Genomic DNA, 21,356 nt, shown 5'->3' on the forward strand with positions numbered 1-21,356 from the left:
TAAAAATTAAAATTGTTTTCGAAATCAACTGAGCCAGTGTTAGCCTATCTCCTCCCTAAATTGGAAAACAAAAAAATGTCGGTTTTTATTTGTTGAATTTGAATAGTCACGTAAGTTTGACATTTTCTGGCTAGCTTGTAAGCAGTGGTTGTACCTGCATTATTTGTCTGATTACCAGACTCTATTTAAATACTATAGGACCATTGATTGATGAAGTATGACTTAACACAAATAGTCAGAAAAAAATTAATAAATTTGATTAAAACATCTGCCTAATAACAATTATTTATTTTTCATATTACATAGTTTGTTACTATTCGGTATCAATATAAATTAATAAACTTTCTAAAAATGTACGAAATTTTGTACACATTAGTATTTAACAAGCGTTGACATTATCTAAACGGTTACCCCCACTTCCCCTAAAATATCTGACAGTCTCTCTAAGTGAACAGTGACAGAATTGGTATCTCTATTCTTCTGGCTCCTATTCAATAGCTGTAAAGCGTTCATGTACTCCAACTCGCTGAATTGCGGACCCTTATCCACAATTCCATTGAGGATTTCTTCAGGCGAGAGAAAGAACAATTCAAAGTAGTGTCTAGCGTGATCCAAAGCCAGTTCGCGTGTCATCGTAATATTGGTTAACGTTTGTTGCAAAGCGAAAATTTTTCTGCACATTCCCTGAATGCCAGCCTCATCAATCACTTGCATGTATTGAGCCGAGCTGATTAGTATTTTGGCAATCAAGTGTCCTAATCCTTCAAAAATATATTTACATTTTCTTGGATGTAAACTGGTGGTCATAGCTTCGTCCACGTTGGCTAAAACTTTGCTCAGTTCCGACACTTTGGGGTCTGGTTCGTGAGTTTCCCTGTTGTAGGGGGATTGCACTAGTAAGTAATGGAAGCACTGAACTCTAACTTCTAGATGAAGAAGTAGCAAACATGTATTTGCCAACTCGTCAAACTCCTGTGCTATACCGGTTAACTGGTGAAGTGTTGCACTAGATACTGGAGGCATCAAATCATTGGTCTGCTCTTCCTTTTTATTTGGACTCAACTTGGAAGGCTCCAACCTAAATTCGTTGGCGTACTGGAACATCCGGATCGAAAACCATTCCATGCTTTCTTGCAATGTTGCCAAGTCTTTCAGTAGAGTCATATCTGAAAGAATTTCACTGGCTGATACCCCACCTTCTCCTAAGTTACTGGCCAAAATTTCAGCTTCCTTTCGGTTGCGCATGCGTACATCTTCAGGACTCTCCTCTTCTGAAGGTTGTCCTTTTAAAACTCGCGCCCCTCGTTCGCTTCTAGCAAAATATTCCTGCTGGGTTTTCAGGTTCAACCAATTAGGCAATGACTTAAGAAACCTATTAATGTCGTCATCTTTTAACCAAGCTGCGCTACAAATTCGACGGTCCTCGGAATGTGGTTGAACTATCCCTCGATAAGCGGCGTAGCAAGTGTCCTTGTATTCTCTAAGTGCTTTAACTGAATATTCTGCAATTTTCTCACTGTATAAAGGCAAAGAGTGAAGTATTGCTTTCCATTCCCGCATGCAACGCTCAACTGTCACAGCGCTCACTAAAAGTGGTTTGTAATCGGCACTTAAGTCAAGCAAAACTGTCGCCTTCCAAGCATCTCCAGCTTTAAAAGCATTTTCAATTTGTTCCAGTATTTCTTCTGACTTTTGTTTAAGGTACACATGAGAAATATGCTGAGTGATGTAGTTGTATAAGGCACAACTTCCATGGGGAATCTTAAGAATTTGTTCAATGTCCTCAATGAAACACATAAATGGAATAAACACTAATAAAATGTTATTAGGATGAGGAGCGCAAATAAGAACTTTATTCTCCTTTTTGGATGACTTTAAGGAGCTACTCAAACTTAGTGCACTGGAAGATCCATCAAACTTAAATAAACTTTTCTTTTTAGTTTGCTGCTTTCTCCTGGAAAAATATGCTGATATGTCCCCACTACCAGAAGCACTAGCATTGTTGTCAACTTGCAAATTGTTTGACAAATTCTGCAAGTCCAAATAGTCACTTAAAAATATTTGTAATACCTCCTGCACTTGGGACCAATAGTACTGAATATTGTAAGGTTTCAAGTCAATTTTGTGTAACTTAATACCTTTGTCCACCCATTTTAGGCACTTTTGATGCATGTCAGCAACTTCTTTAAACTGATCAAACAACACATGAATCAGTTCTTTTAAAGCTAATTTAAGATCTAAATTATCAGCAAAATCTATAACATGGTGAGTAGATTTTTGAATAATGTGACTTAAAGACATCTGCATTTCTCTCACTAATTCATCTAAGGCATATGGTAATTTATCAAGCAAACACAAACTTTTCACAAGAATAGCTACATAGTCTCTGTGTGAATCATCAATGTTTAGACTGTCCAAGTCCTCATTCATATTAAAACTGGCACTAAACAAATCATGGCCCTGAACTTTACTTAAATCATCCATTAGATTCCTAGAGATATTGCTTCGATTTCTGCCACTCAATCTTAATTTCATACTTCTTTGTAATGGAGAGTGAATAGCAAATCCCTCACGACCTGAACCTTGTCTCCTCAAAGTTAAAATATGCTGGCAAGGTTTGGTGTACAAAATGTTTTTTAATTCAGCTAAAATTTGAACATGGAGTTGCTCCTTCTTTTGCTCTAGTTCCTGACTTAATTCTTTCAAACTTTCCACTCCTTCCAAAGGATCTTTTCCTAGTTTTACAGCTTCCACCAGTAATTTAGTAGCATGAAGAAACCTTTTATGGGCCATGTGACTGGCGAACTGACTAGGGACATTATTCATCTTCTCTATTTCTTCCAATAGTTGTAACATGTGTTTGTACTCCAATCCTTCCATCCACAAGGCTTTCAGCTCATCGCGTTTACAACGCAACTTTTTCTTACAGTCCTGAAGCATTTCTTTGGTCCTGCGGACCTTATCTCTGTTTTCAGTTACTGATTGTGATATAGTGCTAAACAATTGCATTACCCTGGTCAAATCATTTTCGTGATTCGACACCAACTGATCCAGTTTCTGATCACACACCTTGTAATCTGCTTCAAGTTTGGCTTTTTCCCTGTCCCTTTGCTCATTTGTTTCACTGGCTGATAGAGTTCGAATCACAGACATTAGCAGTCCACTGGTTTCTTTGACGGGCTTTACGCCCCTTGGGGGCTTTATGGGTGGGGAATCCATTGATGCTGATGGTTTTAAGGTAAGTGCCAGTCAAACACTTGATAACAACACCCACTTTTTCGATGTAGGACGATTGTTTAAATTACGATTCTCCAAGCGGAAAGTTTCTGTTACTGTTTGCGTTATAAACATAATTAGGTTTGAAAAACGTTACGAGACAACCATAAATGTTTTTAAAGTAAAACTATTTTATTTTCCATAAAATTAAAATTGTTTTGAAAATGTATTCGATAACCTCAAATTAGTCATCTTTAGAAAAGTCAAGTTAATGAAGTCACTGTCAGATGTCAAGTTTTTAAGTTGTATCACGTGACAAAATTACATAAAGAGTTTTGTCACATCACGTGAATCTAGAAATAGAAACTGTTTTAAATTTTATTCCATCTAAAGAAGGAAAATGTATTTATTTTATTAAAAATTTATTCAAAACTAGTTCTAGTTATCAAAATCTCAGAATAAAAGGAAACATTTTAAATTGTTTTACAAGGTGATTCAAAGTATTAATTTATAACCCTTTGGAGAATTGGTTATCTAGGTTTTTGTGATAAATAAAAATCTATATATGAATGCTTTATTCAGACATTTTATAGAATTATAAATAAAGATTAACTTCAGTAAGTAAAATTACATAAGAAAAAATGTGAAATTACAAATCTAGCTACACAGAAAAACTTATTAAGCATAATAATTCAAGTTGGCCTTTTTCTTTGCTTGAACTTCCATAATGGCATCCATATAATCTTCATGAGTTACTGCTGTCGCATTTCTCCTTAGAGCTATCATACCAGCTTCAACACAAACTGCTTTGCATTGCGCTCCATTGAAATCATCTGTACTTCTGGCCAGTTCCTCAAAGTTGACATCAGGATTGACAGTCATTTTCCTGGAATGAATTTGCATAATTCGGGCGCGGGCTTCCTCATTTGGATGAGGAAATTCAATTTTTCGGTCTAGACGTCCTGATCGCAACAGTGCAGGATCCAAAATGTCCACACGATTTGTGGCAGCAATTACTTTAATATCTGCTGTGGAACTGAAACCATCCAATTGATTGAGTAGTTCAAGCATAGTACGCTGTACTTCTCTGTCGCCAGCCTTTTCTGAGTCAAATCTTTTGGTACCAATTGCATCCAGCTCATCAATAAAGATAATGGCTGGTGCTTTTTCTTTGGCTAGGGCAAACGCGTCCCGCACTAGTTTGGCACCATCACCAATGAACATCTGAACTAACTGGGGTCCAGCCAGTTTTAAAAAGGTTGATTTAGTTTGGGCAGCACATGCCCTGGCTAGTAAGGTTTTTCCAGTACCAGGAGGTCCATACAGTAATACTCCTTTAGGAGGCTGAATACCCAAATTAACAAACTTATCTTTATGAGTCATGGGCAACACTACAGCTTCAATCAGTTCCTGGATTTGTTTGTCTAAACCTCCAATATCTGAATATTGTTCTGTGGGGCGCTCATCCACTTCCATTGCTTTAACACGGGCATCATATTCAGCCGGCAAAGTTTCAAGAATAAGATAAGAGTCTTTGTTCACTCCAACTAAGTCTCCAGGTTTCAATTTCTCTTCATCTACTAATCCAATAACCGGAAGAAAATAAGTTTGGCGAGTTGAGGTTTTTACGACCGCGCACTTTCCTTTTCTCTGCGAATCCAAATCAACCACAGCCCCATCTTCCTCTTCTTCTTGAGGGTCTACATCCAGCAGTTCAATAACATTGGATACCAAGTAAGGGAGGGTTTTGTTCACCTTAATCTTTTCAGTGTTTTCTTTGATTTTTTCGTTTTGGGCCTGCAACTCGTGAGTAATTCGCATCACTTCGCTTTTCATGATTTTGATTTCATTGTCCAATAACCGCGTTCTGCTGATAATCTCATCGTTGGACATTCGAAGCACTTCTTCGCCTAGGGCTTCTTCCCCGTCGTCCCAAAGAGATTTATCGTCTAGGCTGGTCATTTTACTTTCTTCTTTAATACGAAAAACTAGGGTTTTATACAATTTAAAGTTTTGTTTTAAAGAAATTGGCTCAACTTGAGGTGGTAATGAAAAATTGAACTATCACCACCACAACAACAAATCTTCCGTCGAGTCATGACAGTTGGCATTGGTGATCGGCTGTCACTCTACTGTCAAACGTCGAAAGTAGTGTACTCTAACACCTCTTTCCAACAAATAAAGTAAATTTCAATGTTTTTTCTTTTACAAACGGTTAAAAACAAACTGTAACATGTATTAAACATAGCTTTTCCCAATTTTGGTAATTATGGCGACTCTTTTTTTGATTTCTACTTTGAACACGCTACACGACTGTCAACTGTATATATGTCAAGTTTGAAAACTGGCGCATTTTGAATCTTTTTACAAATTTTTATTTATTAATTTTATTTTTTAATTTGACTGAATAACTTTATTTGGGTAAGCAATTTTAGTAGTATTAATTATCATTTGTTTACATATTTAGTTAGTAGCACCACAAGTTATAGCCATACCGTCGGGCGTGCGCATTTTTCCTACACACTATACTTTTATAATAGTAATTTATGGGGCAGTATTTGTTGTGAGAGAAGTTTTTAGTATATACACTTGACACAGTACACCCATATTTTCACTTCAAAGCATACGAAAATCATGACTTTAGCATATTTTAATGATATATCAGTATACTTTCATATGAAAAACCACTATAGAACGTTAAAAAATGTGAAAAGTGCAGTGGATACTTCTCTTCCACAGAGCCTGCTAAAGTCCCCAATGGCATTGACCAGCTTGGATAAGCGCACAAAAGGAGCCACCAATGAACAACTCAGGTTTTTATTTAAGTAAATTATCAATTTTTTTATTTTTGTTCATTGTTTTGTGCCTAAATTTTAGAAAAATTTACAGTACCAAAACGCAATCTTTTACCCCTAAACGACGAGGCCCTATTAAAAAACATAATTGTTTAAGTGCTGAAGCTAAGAGCGAAGCCTCGCTTATATCAACAGAAAACCAACAAATTTATCCTCACCACCAACTACAAAAGGTATTAAACTTTTTCCTGTAAATTAAAGGAATGTAATGTAAATTTTTATAGCCTTCATCCAGGCCTTCATCTATAGGGCGGGTATCAAAAAGCGAGAAAATGTTTAGGTTAAAACCAGCCAGGAGACAGTCAGTGGATAATCATAACTTAAATGCTATTGAGGGTGGTGAACTGCAATTAGGAGACCTGTCAGAACATCAGGGTGCTGTTAGGAGCAATACGGCTCCATGCAGTAGTAAAAGGTCATCACAATCTAGTCGAAATGACAGTTTACAGATTCAGAGCCCTCAAGGTCAAGAAGATAGTAATAAGATGATTGAACAAGGTAGTCAATTAATGATATGTGGTACAGAAGGCAGGTGAGTTGCTATACTACTTTTTGTCAAGTAAGAAAAGTTTTTTATGCCTTCATGGTAATTGGTTTTGTAAAAATTTGGCTGTTGGTGGTAAATCTGTGCAAATTGTATTCTTTCCTCTCAAAACCGGCAAAGGATCGACTCCGACGCTGAATTTGACTCGTTTGTGGTCAATATCTGTGTGTGTCGTGCAATCGTGTTTCTTGTAAACTGGATATTATGGGCGTTACTCATCAAGAAAACTCCGTCCCTTTTACTACTATATAAGACCTCAAAATGACTTTTTCTCGCTAACAAAAGGCATAGCTTATTATTTGGTATATAACACAGCTTAATTGCCTAGATTCCTAGGTTTTTTGAAGAGAAAATTTTAGACTTAACCCGTATTCGTAGAGGTAATGATGGGCGTAAATTTACCGTGACCCCGTTTTTTTTCTAGCACCCCCGGTATAGTAGCGGCACTGACGGACTGTGAAACTTCCAGGAATGAGTTTAGCAGTTCTTTAGGAACATTTTTGCTCACAAATTTTTCGTAACTTTTAACGTTTCTGAGTTATTTAGCAAAAACTGGTTTGGTGCAACAAATTTTTAAATCAGTTGAAATTGTGGTCTGAAAATTGAACACCCTGTAACTCGGTTATTTTTGGCAGTTCAGGGAATTTTGGTCACTCAAATTAACCGTCTTGAGCTCCTTTTTTCAGCAATTTTGAGCAAAAAATTCTATCTGAAAAATTGCATACAGGGACTACAGTGAATCGTCATACTTTTCATGCACACCCTGTATACTGGAAGCAAAAACGATACTGCAAACTTACGGTCTTGGGTTAAGTTTTCGTTTTCGAGTTATTAAGAAAAAATTGGTTTGGTGCGACAACTTAAATTAGTCGAAATTGTGGTCTGAAAGTTGAACACGGCTTAAATAACAGTGAGAGAGAAAATCACCTGTAAAACCAACTTGAAGTAAGAAAATTATTGTTTTAAGCACATTTTTGGAATCCTCATTAAATTTCCTATTCAATAACCTGAAAAAACACTACAAAATTTGGTACAGTTAGGGAGAAAAGCGGTGTCAAAGTTGGAATTGCCAGAAACACAGTGAAATAAATAGTCAGGCACAAAATCGCTTGTAAAACCAACTTGAAGTAAGAAAATGATTGTTTTAAGCACATTTTTGGAATCCTCATTAAATTTCCTATTCAATAACCTGAAAAAACACTACAAAATTTGGTACAGTTAGGGAGAAAAGCGGTGTCAAAGTTGGAATTGCCAGAAACACAGTGAAATAAATAGTCAGGGACAAAATCGACTGTAAAACCAACTTGAATTAAGAAAGTGATGGTTTTAAGCACATTTTTGGAATCCTCATTAAATTTCGTATTCAATAACCTGAAAAAACACTACAAAATTTGGTACAGTTAGGGAGAAAAGCGGTGTCAAAGTTGGAACTGCCAGAAATATAGTGAAAGAATAGTCAGGCACAAAATCGCTTGTAAAACCTACTTGAAGTAAGAAAATGATTGTTTTAAGCACATTTTTGGAATCCTCATTAAATTTTCTATTCAATAACCTGAAAAAACACTAAAAATTTGGTACAATTAGGGAGAAAAGCGGTGTCAAAGTTGGAACTGCCAGAAACACAGTGAAAGAATAGTCAGGGACAAAATTGTCTGTAAAACCAACTTGAATTAAGAAAGTGATGGTTTTAAGCACATTTTTGGAATCCTCATTAAATTTCCTATTCAATAACCTGAAAAAACACTACAAAATTTGGTACAGTTAGGGAGAAAAGCGGTGTGAAAGTTGGAACTGCCAGAAACACAGTGAAAGAATAGTCAGGGACAAAATCGTCTGTAAAACCAACTTGAAGTAAGAAAATGATTGTTTTAAGCACATTTTTGGAATCCTCATTAAATTTCCTATTTAATAACCTGAAAAAACACTACAAAATTTGGTACAGTTAGGGAGAAAAGCGGTGTCAAACTTAGAACTGCCAGAAACACAGTGAAAGAATAGTCAGGCACAAAATCGCTTGTAAAAACCAACTTGAAGTAAGAAAATGATTATTTTAAGCACATTTTTGGAATCTTTATTAAATTTCCTATTCAATAACCTGAAAAAACACTACAAAATTTGGTACAGTTAGGGAGAAAAGCGGTGTCAAAGTTGGAATTGCCAGAAACACAGTGAAATAAGTAGTCAGGGACAAAATCGACTGTAAAACCAACTTGAATTAAGAAAGATGGTTTTAAGCACATTTTTGGAATCCTCATTAAATTTCCTATTCAATAACCTGAAAAAACACTACAAAATTTGGTACAGTTAGGGAGAAAAGCGGTGTCAAAGTTGGAACTGCCAGAAATATAGTGAAAGAATAGTCAGGCACAAAATCGCTTGTAAAACCTACTTGAAGTAAGAAAATGATTGTTTTAAGCACATTTTTGGAATCCTCATTAAATTTTCTATTCAATAACCTGAAAAAACACTAAAAATTTGGTACAATTAGGGAGAAAAGCGGTGTCAAAGTTGGAACTGCCAGAAACACAGTGAAAGAATAGTCAGGGACAAAATTGTCTGTAAAACCAACTTGAATTAAGAAAGTGATGGTTTTAAGCACATTTTTGGAATCCTCATTAAATTTCCTATTCAATAACCTGAAAAAACACTACAAAATTTGGTACAGTTAGGGAGAAAAGCGGTGTGAAAGTTGGAACTGCCAGAAACACAGTGAAAGAATAGTCAGGGACAAAATCGTCTGTAAAACCAACTTGAAGTAAGAAAATGATTGTTTTAAGCACATTTTTGGAATCCTCATTAAATTTCCTATTTAATAACCTGAAAAAACACTACAAAATTTGGTACAGTTAGGGAGAAAAGCGGTGTCAAACTTAGAACTGCCAGAAACACAGTGAAAGAATAGTCAGGCACAAAATCGCTTGTAAAAACCAACTTGAAGTAAGAAAATGATTATTTTAAGCACATTTTTGGAATCTTTATTAAATTTCCTATTCAATAACCTGAAAAAACACTACAAAATTTGGTACAGTTAGGGAGAAAAGCGGTGTCAAAGTTGGAATTGCCAGAAACACAGTGAAATAAGTAGTCAGGGACAAAATCGACTGTAAAACCAACTTGAATTAAGAAAGATGGTTTTAAGCACATTTTTGGAATCCTCATTAAATTTCCTATTCAATAACCTGAAAAAACACTACAAAATTTGGTACAGTTAGGGTGAAAAGCGGTGTCAAAGTTGGAATTGCCAGAAACACAGTGAAATAAATAGTCAGGGACAAAATCGACTGTAAAACCAACTTGAATTAAGAAAGTGATGGTTTTAAGCACATTTTTGAAATCCTCATTAAATTTCCTATTCAATAACCTGAAAAAATACTACAAAATTTGGTACAGTTAGGGAGAAAAGCGGTGTCAAAGTTGGAACTGCCAGAAACACAATATTTGTAATTTATCAGTAATTTACCGTCAAATTTTCCTGGTAAAGTAAAATATTTCCGGTAATTTACCCATCACGCAGAGGTATACTATAATTAAGAAAACACATTTGTCAGGTATTACAATACGATTTTAACTTAAACCTTAATTATGTTGTTATAGTCGAGAAGACCAGGAATACTTACTATTTTTGCTCCGGATTACTGAAGATATAATCTCAAATGACTATTACTCTAACACTGACATTAAGCGCATCTTCCAGACTCACGTAAACCTGAACAAACATCGTCTCGATGTGGTATTTCAGCTTCATTCTTTTGGTAAATCGTGTATCAAACGTTTTCCTTTCAGGACAAAATGAACACGCACTTGGCTAATCTGTCCAAAGAACTGAACATTGATTTTGACGCAGTGCAATTACACTGCCACTCTGTTTTATCCAGCGATAGGTCGAATGGTGGTAAACAACCAAATTCTCCTAATGTATACGCTTTGAGTGATGACGCTTTTAAAAACTGCCTGGACTGTTCAGCCATTCGTAAATCATCTGTACACCAGTCGCTTGTTCTAAACCAGCAGGTCAATTACAATGAAGAACTGTTATTAGATGAAAAGCTTAGTGAAACTTTAATGAACGGAATTAATGATGAAGGTAGTTCTTCTTGTAACAGGCCTAGTTTATTGAGGCTGTTAGATAAGCTGAGTTTAGGTAAATGTAAACTAATTAAACTATAACTGTGTGATCGTATTTAAAGAGATATTTAAAGGAAGGGTCACCGAACGTACAGAACCAATGGCATCGACAAGCACAGTCATGTCTACTGGAATAACTCTTCCAAATAACACGATAACAGATAGTAAAGACGATATTCTTGTTGAAACTGGTGAAGAACCCAAAGACTTTGACACGTTTTATCAAGAGTTGAATAGTACCAACGCAATAATTCCCGGTAAGTTTCAGTGTGATGATACTTCCATTGTTACTTCGCATTTTGTTGCCCAGCTTCGAGTAGTGAAGATAATTTAATTGGCCTAGCCAATTTAGCTGCAGAAGTGCCCACCATTCAATCAGACTATAACGATTCCACCTCAGACTTGAAATCTTCAGCTGAAAGTGATGTGATAACTGATACTAACACTCAACCGACTAAAAACGATTCTCTTACTAACGAGAATGTTCAAACGAATAATGATGATTGTGAGAAGAAAACCCTAGTGCTAAATATTGATACAGAAAACCAACAGAATGAGAAAGAACTTCAAAGCTTTATAGAAACAAAATTTGCAAAAACCGCTGAGGAAGTTGTAGTACAAAAATTAACCGACAACAAAGAAACGGAAAACCCTGATTTGATAAATTGTTTATTGCCAGCTTCCCCACTAAAACTCTTTCTGCAAGAACCTATCAAAGATGAAGACTACGTTATGGTTAAAGGTCCCGTCTACATTTATAAGCCTCTTCTAGACTGCGAACCCAAATTGGTCATTATTTCCGAACCGGAACCGCCCTCTTCACCTACAATTCACAGTCATCGAACCTTCACAGTTGAAGATCAATTGCATTCCTTGACTGAAATAGACAAAGTCCCGTCCCACGTGGAAAATATCCTTGAATTGACACGGACGTGTTACGATCAATTTATGGACGCAAAATTGCTACGGTCCGACTACGACTTAACCCCAGAACGGGACGAGTCAGACAATAAGTATCATCATTTGATGGTGGACGCTACTAGTAGTGTTTCTGGGCTGAATTTGACTGAAAGTTTGTTATTGAATGATGATTATTTGGTCAATTTCGAGGATCAGGAAAGCGAGAAAGCACTAAAAATAACTAGCAGTCACAGCATTGATGATCCTAAATACGTAAAGATGCATTTTAATACAAGAATGTATGAAAACGACTATGTGCTTCATCGAAAATTGTTTCCTAGTATTAGCCTACCGAAATTTCCGTTCAATTCCAAATACGAGGATTTAAAGATTGACGATGGAAGTAATAGACAGTGTAGTGATGGGATTAGCTTTGGAACACCATCACAGGATTCTTCTTTAAGGTCAGTGTTCATGAAATTATAGGAAAAACACTACTATCTACCCATCAGTTTAAAAATTAGATAATATTTTTGCAGGTCAGAAGGTGAAGCAGTGCTCATTTCAGATCGACCGTTTTCATTGAGTAGAACCTAAAACCCATAGTGCAATAAATCATTATTTTATTAAAATTTGTTAATTTTTAATCTGATCAATTTACAATCTTCTGTTCGCTGAGACATTCAACAAAACGTTCATATGAAATACGTTTTTTCGCCGAAGGAATGTCATTTTCTTATCACTAGAGTCCGGATTAAAAAGCATTAAAATCGTGAAAAAGGCGCTTATTGAAACTTCTGCAATGCTGTAAAGGCATTTGGAAATTCTTAGACGGTTCTAGAATTTTTTGGAAGCTTCTAGACTGTTTCTATATAGTGAATCTAGGAAGAGGAAATCTTAATCTGGCTATGAGGCCTTTGTAACACTGCCCCCCTCTTTAAAAGCTATTCGTCCCGGATAGCGTCATTCTGAAGGTTCCAAGATGGCGGAACCCTTCCTCTGTATGGACTTAGTCTCTCCACATGAACTACTTTCGGTTTAGATCGTGGTGACAGTTGAATTCGGAATACTAGGTCGTTTATTTTCTTCACTATCCTGTGTCGACTGTAAAACCAACTTGAAGTAAGAAAATGATTGTTTTAAGCACATTTTTGAAATCCTCATTAAATTTCCTATTCAATAACCTGAAAAAACACTGAAAACACACACAGTTAGGGACAAAAGCGGTGTCCAAGCTGGAATTGCCAGAAACACAGTGAAAGAAATAGTCAGGGACAAAATCGACTGTAAACCAACTTGAAGTAAGAAAATTATTGTATTAAGCACATTTTTGGAATCCTCATTCCTCATATTTTTTATTGCGATTTTTTTGATAATAAATTCATGTATACGGGGTAACCCAAAAACAAGTTACGACTGTCAACTTTATTTTTTCAAATGGAAATTTCTATTTTTTTTTTTCGTTTTCAAGCTCCATATAGAGCGAGCAGAGCGTTTTTGACGTCACGATGACGTAATTTGGCCAAACTATAGATTGACCAAACTACGTCATTGTGACGTCAAAAAAGCTCTGCTCGCTCCATGGAGCCTGAAAACGAATGCAGCCAGTGTATAAATATACTAGCGCAAAGGCGTATACGTGGCTCTCGGCTTTTTTGACTAAACGGCTAATCGTACAAATTTTTTTATAAAAAAGAGCCCAAAGAATCGCTAGAAAATATTTTCAGTTTGCAAAAATGTCTACAAGAGCAGTAGCAACTTCAAAAACTTAAAAGAAACGTGCGATAACTGCGAAACCCTTTGCCGTAGAGCATTGAGTTAGGCGCCATTGAAAGGAACATTTTTCTTCTATCAGATGCACTGAAAATTGTTTACTTTTGTCGAGAGGTGGCGCTTTTTACAAAGAGATACTATTTAACTCAAAAAAATCAAATACAAGCCATAACGTTAATTATGGCCGTAAAATATAGAGGACTAAATACACATGAGACAGCGAAAACCGTAACTTTCTTCTATTTCAAGTTAACAAATATTATAATAATTTCAAAAGTTTTTTCATTTGTAATAGCATTTTTGTTAAGCAAATGTTTAAATTAATGGTATAATAACTTTAAAAATGTTAAAACATGTTTTCACATTATGTGTCAAATAACACGCTTAACAAACTGTCATACATGTACTTTTGGAAGACCATTAAACATTGTTTTTTTTTTTGTAAATGACTGGAAATAGAAGAAAGCTAGAAAGTTGCGGTTTTCGAGATCTGATGTAGTATTGGTTTGCATTTGATTTTTTTGTTAGACGCTAAAATATAGTAGGTCTTTGTAAAAAGCGACACAAACAAAACAAAAAGAAACAACTTTAGGCATTCATTTAGAGTGCTTATCTGATAGAAAAAAACTGATATTTTCAATGGTACGGTTTCAAAGGGTTTCGAAGTTGTCGCAGTTTCTTTTAAGCAACTTTTGTGGACTTGCACCCACCACTTTATTACAAGAGATGGAGAAGAAAGGTTTTAATGAAAGTTGTATTACTAAACGTAGCTTTCTTTTGCAAGTATTTTCCAAGTGCCATTGTATTTTTGAAAATTTAGAGATATATCACTTTTTTAATTAAACAGATTAGTACGCCGTCTTGTGGATATTTTCCGAAACTGAATATATTTTCTAGCGATTCTTTGGGCGCCTTTTTATAATATTTTTTTCCTGAAGCTTTACGATTAGTAGTTTAGTCAAAAAACCGAGAGCCACTCTTATTTGGACACCCTGTTTGAATCGTGGTTACTGGAATCCCTGTATTATACGTAAAAAAGTATAATTCTGCATGCGGCTCTATAGACCTATTTTGTCATAAATATTACTGACTGGATTAATTATCAAAAGATACAATAAGCAAGTAAATCGTTTGTTCTTGACTGCCAAACTAACCTAAAAATCTAATGTTATCACTATTACTTTTTAATTTAAAAAAAATGTCTTGTGCTATGTCCTTCATAATGATATCTAATTATGACTGTGTGGATGCCTAAAATCTATCTTTCAATATTAAGTTCTTATTGAATTTTAACGCAAATCTTTTACAAGGAAGTTAAGAAATTCAAACACATCCACATAATATGCATTTATTCTCCATAATACCTATTAAACATCTGTTTAGTGACTTGATGTTTGTTCTTTTTTTTTTCATAATATTACCAGCCTTTTAGTATTACACCTAAAGACGCAAAAGCTATATACACCCGGTAAACGATAAAGGAATACTAAAAAGGACTTTTGGAGTGAATAAGTAACAAACAACACATTTTGACAAAAAAAAATGAGGACCTTATAAAGTATTCAACAAAATTATCGTATAGGTACTAAAAAAATTGCATTATTATTAACTGGCATGGATATAAAAAAAATCCAAGTTAAATTGAGAACAATGTGAATCTGACATTGTTCTTTCTATGTACCCAAAAATACTGTTTTTGTAAAACATTGTAAAAAGTTACTAAGTTTTAAATTGAATTAATACATGTAGAAAATACACTTTCTTTTATAGTAGAATTGAGGCTTAAGCAAGGGCTGAAATGGCTACTAAAATAGTTAATTAATTTAAACAGTTTGAGCTGGTGCAACATTCATGAGTGTGATTTTTGCTGTAAACATGGAAGAATTCTGGAGGACCTTTAAGACAGTCATGGAAGCAGTAAAACCTATCAAAAATAGATATGCCTCAAAATCGATCATAAATCTGGTAAATACGTATAAAAACTCTTTGAACTAGGTAATAAATAAGCCATCTCACCCTCCTTCCACCCCAATCAGTCAAGGTTAATCAATTTTTTACCCTAAACTTTCCACCACTATCATGACTTTGTCTTAAAATATTTGAAATGTAGCGCTTCAGTTTCCACTTTGAGTTGTTGCAGTTTTTCTTGCAGAAAGTCGGTAATTTGTTTTCTAGCTTCTTCGTCGGTTGCATTAGCAGCTTTTAATGCTCTCACCTATTAAATGGTTTCGATTACAGGTCTGGAATCAATAATGTAAATTTTACACAAACCATTTCAGTCATATCAATAGGATCTCCATAATTAAAAGTCAAATTTTTTCTCAGTCTGAGTACGTAAGGTGGCTCATTGGGTAGAACATCATCCATCCCAATATGCCAGATGGGTACCACAATGGGTGGTATGGGGGACTCAAAAATCATCCTACCCACGCCCCACTTAAGTCGTATGTGCTCTTTTGTCATGTTTACTTTGCCTACAAAAAATAAACGGAATTGGTTGTGGCAAAAGTGGGCTGAAATGCAAAATTACCCTCAGGAAAAACATGCACCCACGCCCCTTTTGCCAACTGCTCAATCATAAAATCCACCGCCTCTTGATAGACTCCAGCGCCGCGAATTACAGGAACGCACTTGCCCAAACTGAATAGGTAAGTATGCGGAGCGCACGTGAAGCAAATGTCATGCGCGGCTAGTGACCATCGCATTTTTGAGGGACGTAATAGATGGTTAAATTTCAGGGTTCCTACAATTTTTATATTAATGTAGGTTAATTCCTATATCTATCTATCAAACGTAAGTTAGGATGAATCAATCATAAATCAAAAGATGAACTGCTAAAAAATATTTTTTAAATAATATATTTTTGTGGAGAAAGGTTATGTGTTCTTTCCTCTCATTTAACCACTAAAAAGAGTTGATTTGGCAGTTGTGTTGGTAACAACAAGGCAACTATTGCCAGGTTTAATTAGCTGAAATAGTTTTGATGTTTTATTATTCATTTACACTTTGACTGTTGCTATTTTTGTAAAACTGTTTTTTTTTTTGTATCAAATATATTAGTAAATTCTATTAGCTTTTCTACTTGAACCGTGAATTAAATAAGATATGTAAATATAATGTTTATTAAAATGAAAATAATCTTATAAGGCATTTCATAGAATTTTAAGGCATTGACGGTATATTTCAAAATGTTTGCGATTTTCAAGTTTTGAGCCTAAATAAAGAAAATTTTGCGATATTTTAAGGAATACATTGTAGTAGACCAAGCAGTAGACAATATAGTGTATCAATATAACAAAATTGACCGAACATATAATTATTATGGTAAAATCTTTATCACATGATATTAAGTTGAAACAATATTCATTACAAATTATTATAATAGTTTACCAATTTTTCAACATTTAAACTAAATTTTTAAGGTCACGTGACTGTTTTTGACAGGTGTCAACTGGACTTTATAGTGGTGCAAGCTCAGAATTGCATTATCAACGTCACATGACATGTACTTTGCAATTTAAGTTTTTACAACTGTCCAAATTTTATTTATCAATTTTCCAAAATTTAAACTGCGTTTTGGAGGTCACGTGACTGTTTTTGACAATGTCAACTGGTCTTTACAGTGTTGCAAGCTCAAAAATTGAATTATCAAAGTCATGTGACGTAGTTCTTATAATTGTACCTCTGTCTGAATTTAAAATACTATATATTTAATTTTCCACTGTTAAAAAAAATTCCTTGAAAAAAAAATTCAAGGGTGTATTTCATCAAAGTTTATCATTGTCCCAATACCAGGGGCCTTATAACTAAATTCAAGAATGCCACATGTGTAGGTAAACATTTGAAGGCATTCTGAGGCTGTTTAAATAATTTAAAGGTATTTCGAGGAATTTTAAGGTAATATGAGGCATTTTGAGCCATAATGAAGCAAAACTATCTTATTAAAATTTGACAAGATAGCATACATTTTCACCTATTTTAACTTTAACAACAACTCAATCAATAGAAGGCAAACAACATTTAAGTAAAAGTAGTTATGTGTGAGTGATAATTCTGTACCAAAGTTCATCCAAGCATATTTAAGTTTTGCCACTAATAAATAGCAACGGAAATGCTATAACAGGTGTTTCTACTATTCATTAGATTGATGACCTACCAAAAAGTGTCTGTAAAACTTTTGCAACACAAAGATAAACTTATTCTTAATAATTATTAAGATTGTAATGATCAAAATCAAGAAAGAAGGAAAGAATTGAGGAAAAATTATTGTGAAATGTCCTAAAACAACTTCTACACAAAGCAGAGGAGAAACATAAAATATCATTTCTAATCTTCAACACTGCTTTGCTACCAATAACAAATATTTAAACTAACCCTATACAAATTTTAGATTAGCAGGGACAACACATCATAACTAAAGCCATTCACAGTTATTGTTAAAGTAAACAGTGGGAGAAAAAGTCAATAACACTTTGACCAAATGTTATTGTTAAAGAAATTTGTCATAATTTTATTACATTTTCACTGCAAAACTACTCAGTCATCAACTTTAAATATTACCACATTTGTGAAATTATTAGTGTTAACAAAACTAAGGAAGTTAAATCCTTTTAGCTGTTAAAGCATAATAATTGCTTACCCCATATTCCTGGATCATCAAAACATGAGTGATGGTTGGACACTGTTACCAAGGGCCTAGATGGATCTCTGTTGCTTATTATATTTGATATGATGTGGCGGTTGTGCACTTTTGACTTATTTAACAATCCTAAAATAGTGAAAAACACAACACATGATCTTTGAAACATAATAAAGAGATTATAAACTTACTTATTAAAACTTTGCTAAATAATCCTACAGCCACCATAGTAATTGTACTGGCAAGTCTCCATAAGCCGGATGGTTTCCGAAGAGTCTGGATGACCCAATCAATATTGTATGCCATTTTCAGTGAGGAGGACAATCACTATTGTAGATTATAAACCAACACTCTAACATTGATTTTATCACATATGAATTGGAACATCCTAGTTATAAATTATATAATTTGATTCAGCTCGTTTGTACTAATTTTCCAGAACAACAGGGGCAAAGATATTAAAAAAATAAATAGAAATAACTTGACTTGCCAGTAATGATGGTAATCTGATAATAAATTAATAATTGAGCGCACGTTTTTACTGCAACTTACGTCACCGACTGTTCAATTGCGAAACTAATTTATGCTGTCTAAGCATGAAATGCTTCTGACGAAAGTACCCGTCCCCCTAACATTTTCCTTATTTTCTAATTTCTACAAAATTTTATTTCATTATTATGATCATTAAAATAATTAAATCGAAAACTAGGGGGGATTGACACTGACAGTTGTTCATAATGTTGGGTTAGAGTATTTGAATTAAAAAGGCCATTAATCTGAAAAAGAAGAAGTTGACAGCATTTCCTTAAATTTGACAGTATGAGGTTATTTCACTTTGAGACCAAATTTAAACTGAACTTTAATTTAGTTCAATATAAATAAACAAAAGGCAATTTCTTTAGCGTTATGGCACAAAAAATAGCCAAAGACCAGTTTAGAACAGTATTTAAGGCGATAGATAAAGACGTCCTCCGCTGGTTTCCGGGACACATGGGCAAAGGTCTGAAACAAATGCAACAAAAATTACGTTCTGTAGACTGTATTGTTGAAGTTCACGACGCCCGGATTCCCTTGTCCGGTAGAAACGCCGATTTTAAATACACCGTAAGTGGTGTAAAACCTCACATTTTGGTGCTGAATAAAGTGGACCTAATAGATGAAAAGTTTAAACCAAAGATACTAGAAAAGTTGAAACCTGACTATAAACATGTACTTTTTAGCAACTGCAAAGATCAACGGTGTAGTGGAGTTAAGGAGTTGTTCCCCTTGGCTAGAAACTTAATAAAAAAGTCAAATCGGTATAATCGGGAAATAGAGGAGGATTTTAATTTAATGATTATTGGAGTGCCTAATGTAGGAAAGTCCTCCCTAATTAATGCTGTAAGAGCTAGATTCTTAAATAAAGGCAAAGCATCACCAGTAGGTGCAGCTCCTGGTATTACAAGAAGTGTATTGCAGCGCATCAAAATGTGTGACACCCCATTATTTTATCTCCTTGACACACCTGGAATATTAAGCCCTAATATAAGTGATGTAGAAATGGGCCTGAAATTAGCACTGTGTGCTACAATTCAGGACCACTTAGTTGGTGAAACTGTGATAGCTGATTATATGTTGTTCTGGTTGAATAAGCATGAACACTTTGAGTATGTCGATTATTTTAAAATGAATCAGCCTTGTGATAATGTCCTGGAAGTGTTAAGTCATATTTGTCAGTTGTATAAAAAGTTTTTAAGGGTTAGGACTCCTTTAAATGAATATGTGTATAGGCCTAATTTAGAAGCAGGAGCACAAATTTTTTTAAAGTCTTTTAGAGATGGGACTTTAGGAAAATTTATGCTTGATGAAGACTTGGTATAGAGCCAGCTAGTCAGTGGATCTAACAATTTATTTAGCTTAAGAAAATGAAGTGTCTATAAATATACAATTATTGATTTAAATGCTGCTTGTAAATTTCTAGTGCCTCCCACTGTTTTTTGTGCATTAATATATGAGGTCGTTTTTCTTTCATGTGGTTTACTGCCTGCTCAGGAGTCCAGTTATACCTCTAAAATGTTAATGTAATAAATTTCTATTACTTAACTGTACCAACATTTACCTGCATAAGATAACAACCTACTAGTGTAGCACTTCGTGTTCTGCCAGCTTTACAATGAACATAAACTGAAGAAGTCGATTGTCCATTAACAACTTTTTCAGGACTGACAAACTGGTTGATAAACTTTACTCCTTCAATAAGCTTAGCTTGGCAGGGTGTAGCAAAAATGTCAGTGGTAGCCAATTGAAGAAAGGCAATTCCTAAGTTCTTCCATGACTGAAATTATTAATTGGTTTTATTAAATATGGTATATGTTGGTAACTTTGTTTCAGTTTACCTTAGCATTGTTGGCTAGAAACAATTCATAGTCCTCATTCATAGACACTACAGCTTTCACATTCTCCTTTTCAATTAACTGGAAATGAAATTTGAACAGTTATACTACTTTTGTTTACAGGATTAATTATGTCAATCTAAACTTTATTGTGTTTTCTAACCTCAAATTTGCTCTCTTGGACAAATTATCTTTTTATCATACTATTTCTACTTACCTCCTGTGCTATATGGGGAAACGGTAAGGCCCCTAAAATAACAGTGTCATCTATCCGATTGTACCATTGCCTGGGGGTTAACTTTTCCATAAGAACATTGTAGACGAGCGTGGGATAAAAAGTAACACGGGCAAACATGTTTTTTAAATAATTCATAGATATCTCAGATGTACACTCTTGATATAAATTTATTACATTGTATATTGTATTTTATGTGATAATAAAAAAAATATAAAATAATCGACGAATGCCAAATAAACTGACGGCGCGGACTGTCGTGCCCCACATTTTCTGATTGAACAAGGAAAAGGAGAAAGTTATTTAAGAATAGGTATTCAAAAAAAGAGAAACGGAATTTAAAATATGAGAGCTATTTTTTCTAGTTAAGTTATTCTCATTCTAGAAAGTTAATCTAGGTGTTGAATTTGTTGATCATTTTGTTTATAATATTTCTTCTGGATTTGAAAACGATTCCAGTTTCAATAAATCTATCCCTGTGTTTTTGCCATATACCTATCTATAGTTTAATATTCGGATTTCATAAAATTTTCTAATATGAACAATTCTGAAGCTTTTATGAAATTTATGAAAACCTTGGTAAAGATTTTTAACCAGTTAAATTCAAAAATTAGGTTTTTTAGTTTTGTATCTTACCTGAGTAATACTATACTATTTAAATTTACTATTTTTGTTCATCTACATATTACCGCCTGTT

The 21,356-nt window shown here is 34.4% G+C and overlaps 6 protein-coding genes across 16 annotated transcripts; 2 read left to right on the forward strand and 4 right to left on the reverse strand.

Annotated features, from left to right (window-relative positions):
• Positions 1-272: 272 nt before the first annotated feature.
• Positions 273-3,476, reverse strand: Sec8 (exocyst complex component secretory 8). The gene has a single exon (XM_081973153.1). It carries the CDS (start codon positions 3,217-3,219, stop codon positions 400-402), a length of 2,820 nt encoding a protein of 939 aa, XP_081829279.1. The 5' UTR covers positions 3,220-3,476; the 3' UTR covers positions 273-399.
• Positions 3,477-3,776: 300 nt separating this feature from the next.
• On the reverse strand, positions 3,777-5,313 carry Rpt5 (26S proteasome regulatory subunit Rpt5). The gene has a single exon (XM_081973170.1). It carries the CDS (start codon positions 5,176-5,178, stop codon positions 3,895-3,897), a length of 1,284 nt encoding a protein of 427 aa, XP_081829296.1. The 5' UTR covers positions 5,179-5,313; the 3' UTR covers positions 3,777-3,894.
• Positions 5,314-5,460: 147 nt separating this feature from the next.
• LOC145724745 (uncharacterized) lies at positions 5,461-12,272 on the forward strand. 10 transcript variants are annotated; one of them, XM_081973162.1, is made up of 9 exons: positions 5,461-5,479; positions 5,956-6,029; positions 6,094-6,244; positions 6,296-6,603; positions 10,210-10,345; positions 10,399-10,756; positions 10,803-10,997; positions 11,051-12,104; positions 12,180-12,272. In XM_081973162.1, the coding sequence occupies exons 2-9, from the start codon at positions 5,974-5,976 to the stop codon at positions 12,235-12,237; spliced, it is 2,316 nt and encodes a 771-aa protein (XP_081829288.1). In that variant the 5' UTR covers positions 5,461-5,479; positions 5,956-5,973; the 3' UTR covers positions 12,238-12,272. The 10 variants fall into 10 exon arrangements, with proteins under 10 accessions (XP_081829288.1, XP_081829286.1, XP_081829289.1 ...); XM_081973160.1 differs by lacking the exon at positions 5,461-5,479 and adding an exon at positions 5,501-5,637 and having other exon boundaries at positions 5,956-6,041; XM_081973163.1 differs by lacking the exon at positions 5,461-5,479 and adding an exon at positions 5,501-5,637 and having other exon boundaries at positions 5,956-6,041; positions 6,106-6,244.
• Positions 12,273-14,745: 2,473 nt separating this feature from the next.
• Taz (tafazzin, phospholipid-lysophospholipid transacylase) lies at positions 14,746-18,738 on the reverse strand. Its single transcript, XM_081973180.1, has 5 exons — positions 18,244-18,738; positions 18,053-18,181; positions 15,944-16,156; positions 15,685-15,887; positions 14,746-15,628 (listed from the first exon to the last, which is right to left on the reverse strand). The coding sequence occupies exons 1-5, from the start codon at positions 18,356-18,358 to the stop codon at positions 15,491-15,493; spliced, it is 798 nt and encodes a 265-aa protein (XP_081829306.1). The 5' UTR covers positions 18,359-18,738; the 3' UTR covers positions 14,746-15,490.
• Positions 18,739-18,816: 78 nt separating this feature from the next.
• Positions 18,817-19,992, forward strand: LOC145724753 (mitochondrial GTPase 1). Its single transcript, XM_081973179.1, has one exon. The coding sequence runs from the start codon at positions 18,959-18,961 to the stop codon at positions 19,910-19,912; it is 954 nt and encodes a 317-aa protein (XP_081829305.1). The 5' UTR covers positions 18,817-18,958; the 3' UTR covers positions 19,913-19,992.
• On the reverse strand, positions 19,923-21,306 carry PTPMT1 (protein tyrosine phosphatase, mitochondrial 1). 2 transcript variants are annotated; one of them, XM_081973183.1, is made up of 4 exons: positions 20,642-21,306; positions 20,428-20,505; positions 20,168-20,366; positions 19,923-20,099 (listed from the first exon to the last, which is right to left on the reverse strand). In XM_081973183.1, exons 1-4 carry the CDS (start codon positions 20,795-20,797, stop codon positions 20,092-20,094), a joined length of 441 nt encoding a protein of 146 aa, XP_081829309.1. In that variant the 5' UTR covers positions 20,798-21,306; the 3' UTR covers positions 19,923-20,091. The 2 variants fall into 2 exon arrangements, with proteins under 2 accessions (XP_081829309.1, XP_081829308.1); XM_081973182.1 differs by having other exon boundaries at positions 20,151-20,366; positions 20,642-21,290.
• Between the last annotated feature and the right edge of the window lie 50 nt (positions 21,307-21,356).

This window comes from Ips typographus, linkage group LG2 (assembly GCF_016097725.1).
Source record: "Ips typographus isolate SLU linkage group LG2, UJ_Ityp_2.0, whole genome shotgun sequence".
In the NCBI taxonomy this organism is placed as follows: domain Eukaryota; kingdom Metazoa; phylum Arthropoda; class Insecta; order Coleoptera; family Curculionidae; genus Ips; species Ips typographus.

Excerpts from the sequence above, each read along its gene's own strand:
- Sec8 (XM_081973153.1), bottom strand. The coding sequence starts at position 3,219 with ATGGATTCCCCACCCATAAAGCCCCCAAGGGGCGTAAAGCCCGTCAAA.
- Rpt5 (XM_081973170.1), bottom strand. The coding sequence starts at position 5,178 with ATGACCAGCCTAGACGATAAATCTCTTTGGGACGACGGGGAAGAAGCC.
- LOC145724745 (XM_081973156.1), top strand. The coding sequence starts at position 5,851 with ATGACTTTAGCATATTTTAATGATATATCAGTATACTTTCATATGAAA. Across the intron at positions 10,757-10,802 it reads GTTAGATAAGCTGAGTTTAG|AGATATTTAAAGGAAGGGTC; the intron begins GTAAATGTAAAC and ends TCGTATTTAAAG. Across the intron at positions 10,998-11,050 it reads TACCAACGCAATAATTCCCG|CTTCGAGTAGTGAAGATAAT; the intron begins GTAAGTTTCAGT and ends TTTGTTGCCCAG.
- Taz (XM_081973180.1), bottom strand. The coding sequence starts at position 18,358 with ATGGCATACAATATTGATTGGGTCATCCAGACTCTTCGGAAACCATCC. Across the intron at positions 16,157-18,052 it reads TGATGATCCAGGAATATGGG|GAACCCTGAAATTTAACCAT; the intron begins GTAAGCAATTAT and ends TAAAAATTGTAG. Across the intron at positions 15,629-15,684 it reads CTATTGATATGACTGAAATG|GTGAGAGCATTAAAAGCTGC; the intron begins GTTTGTGTAAAA and ends ACCATTTAATAG.
- LOC145724753 (XM_081973179.1), top strand. The coding sequence starts at position 18,959 with ATGGCACAAAAAATAGCCAAAGACCAGTTTAGAACAGTATTTAAGGCG.
- PTPMT1 (XM_081973182.1), bottom strand. The coding sequence starts at position 20,797 with ATGAATTATTTAAAAAACATGTTTGCCCGTGTTACTTTTTATCCCACG. Across the intron at positions 20,367-20,427 it reads TTCTAGCCAACAATGCTAAG|TCATGGAAGAACTTAGGAAT; the intron begins GTAAACTGAAAC and ends TAATAATTTCAG. Across the intron at positions 20,100-20,150 it reads TAGGTTGTTATCTTATGCAG|AGGTATAACTGGACTCCTGA; the intron begins GTAAATGTTGGT and ends TTAACATTTTAG.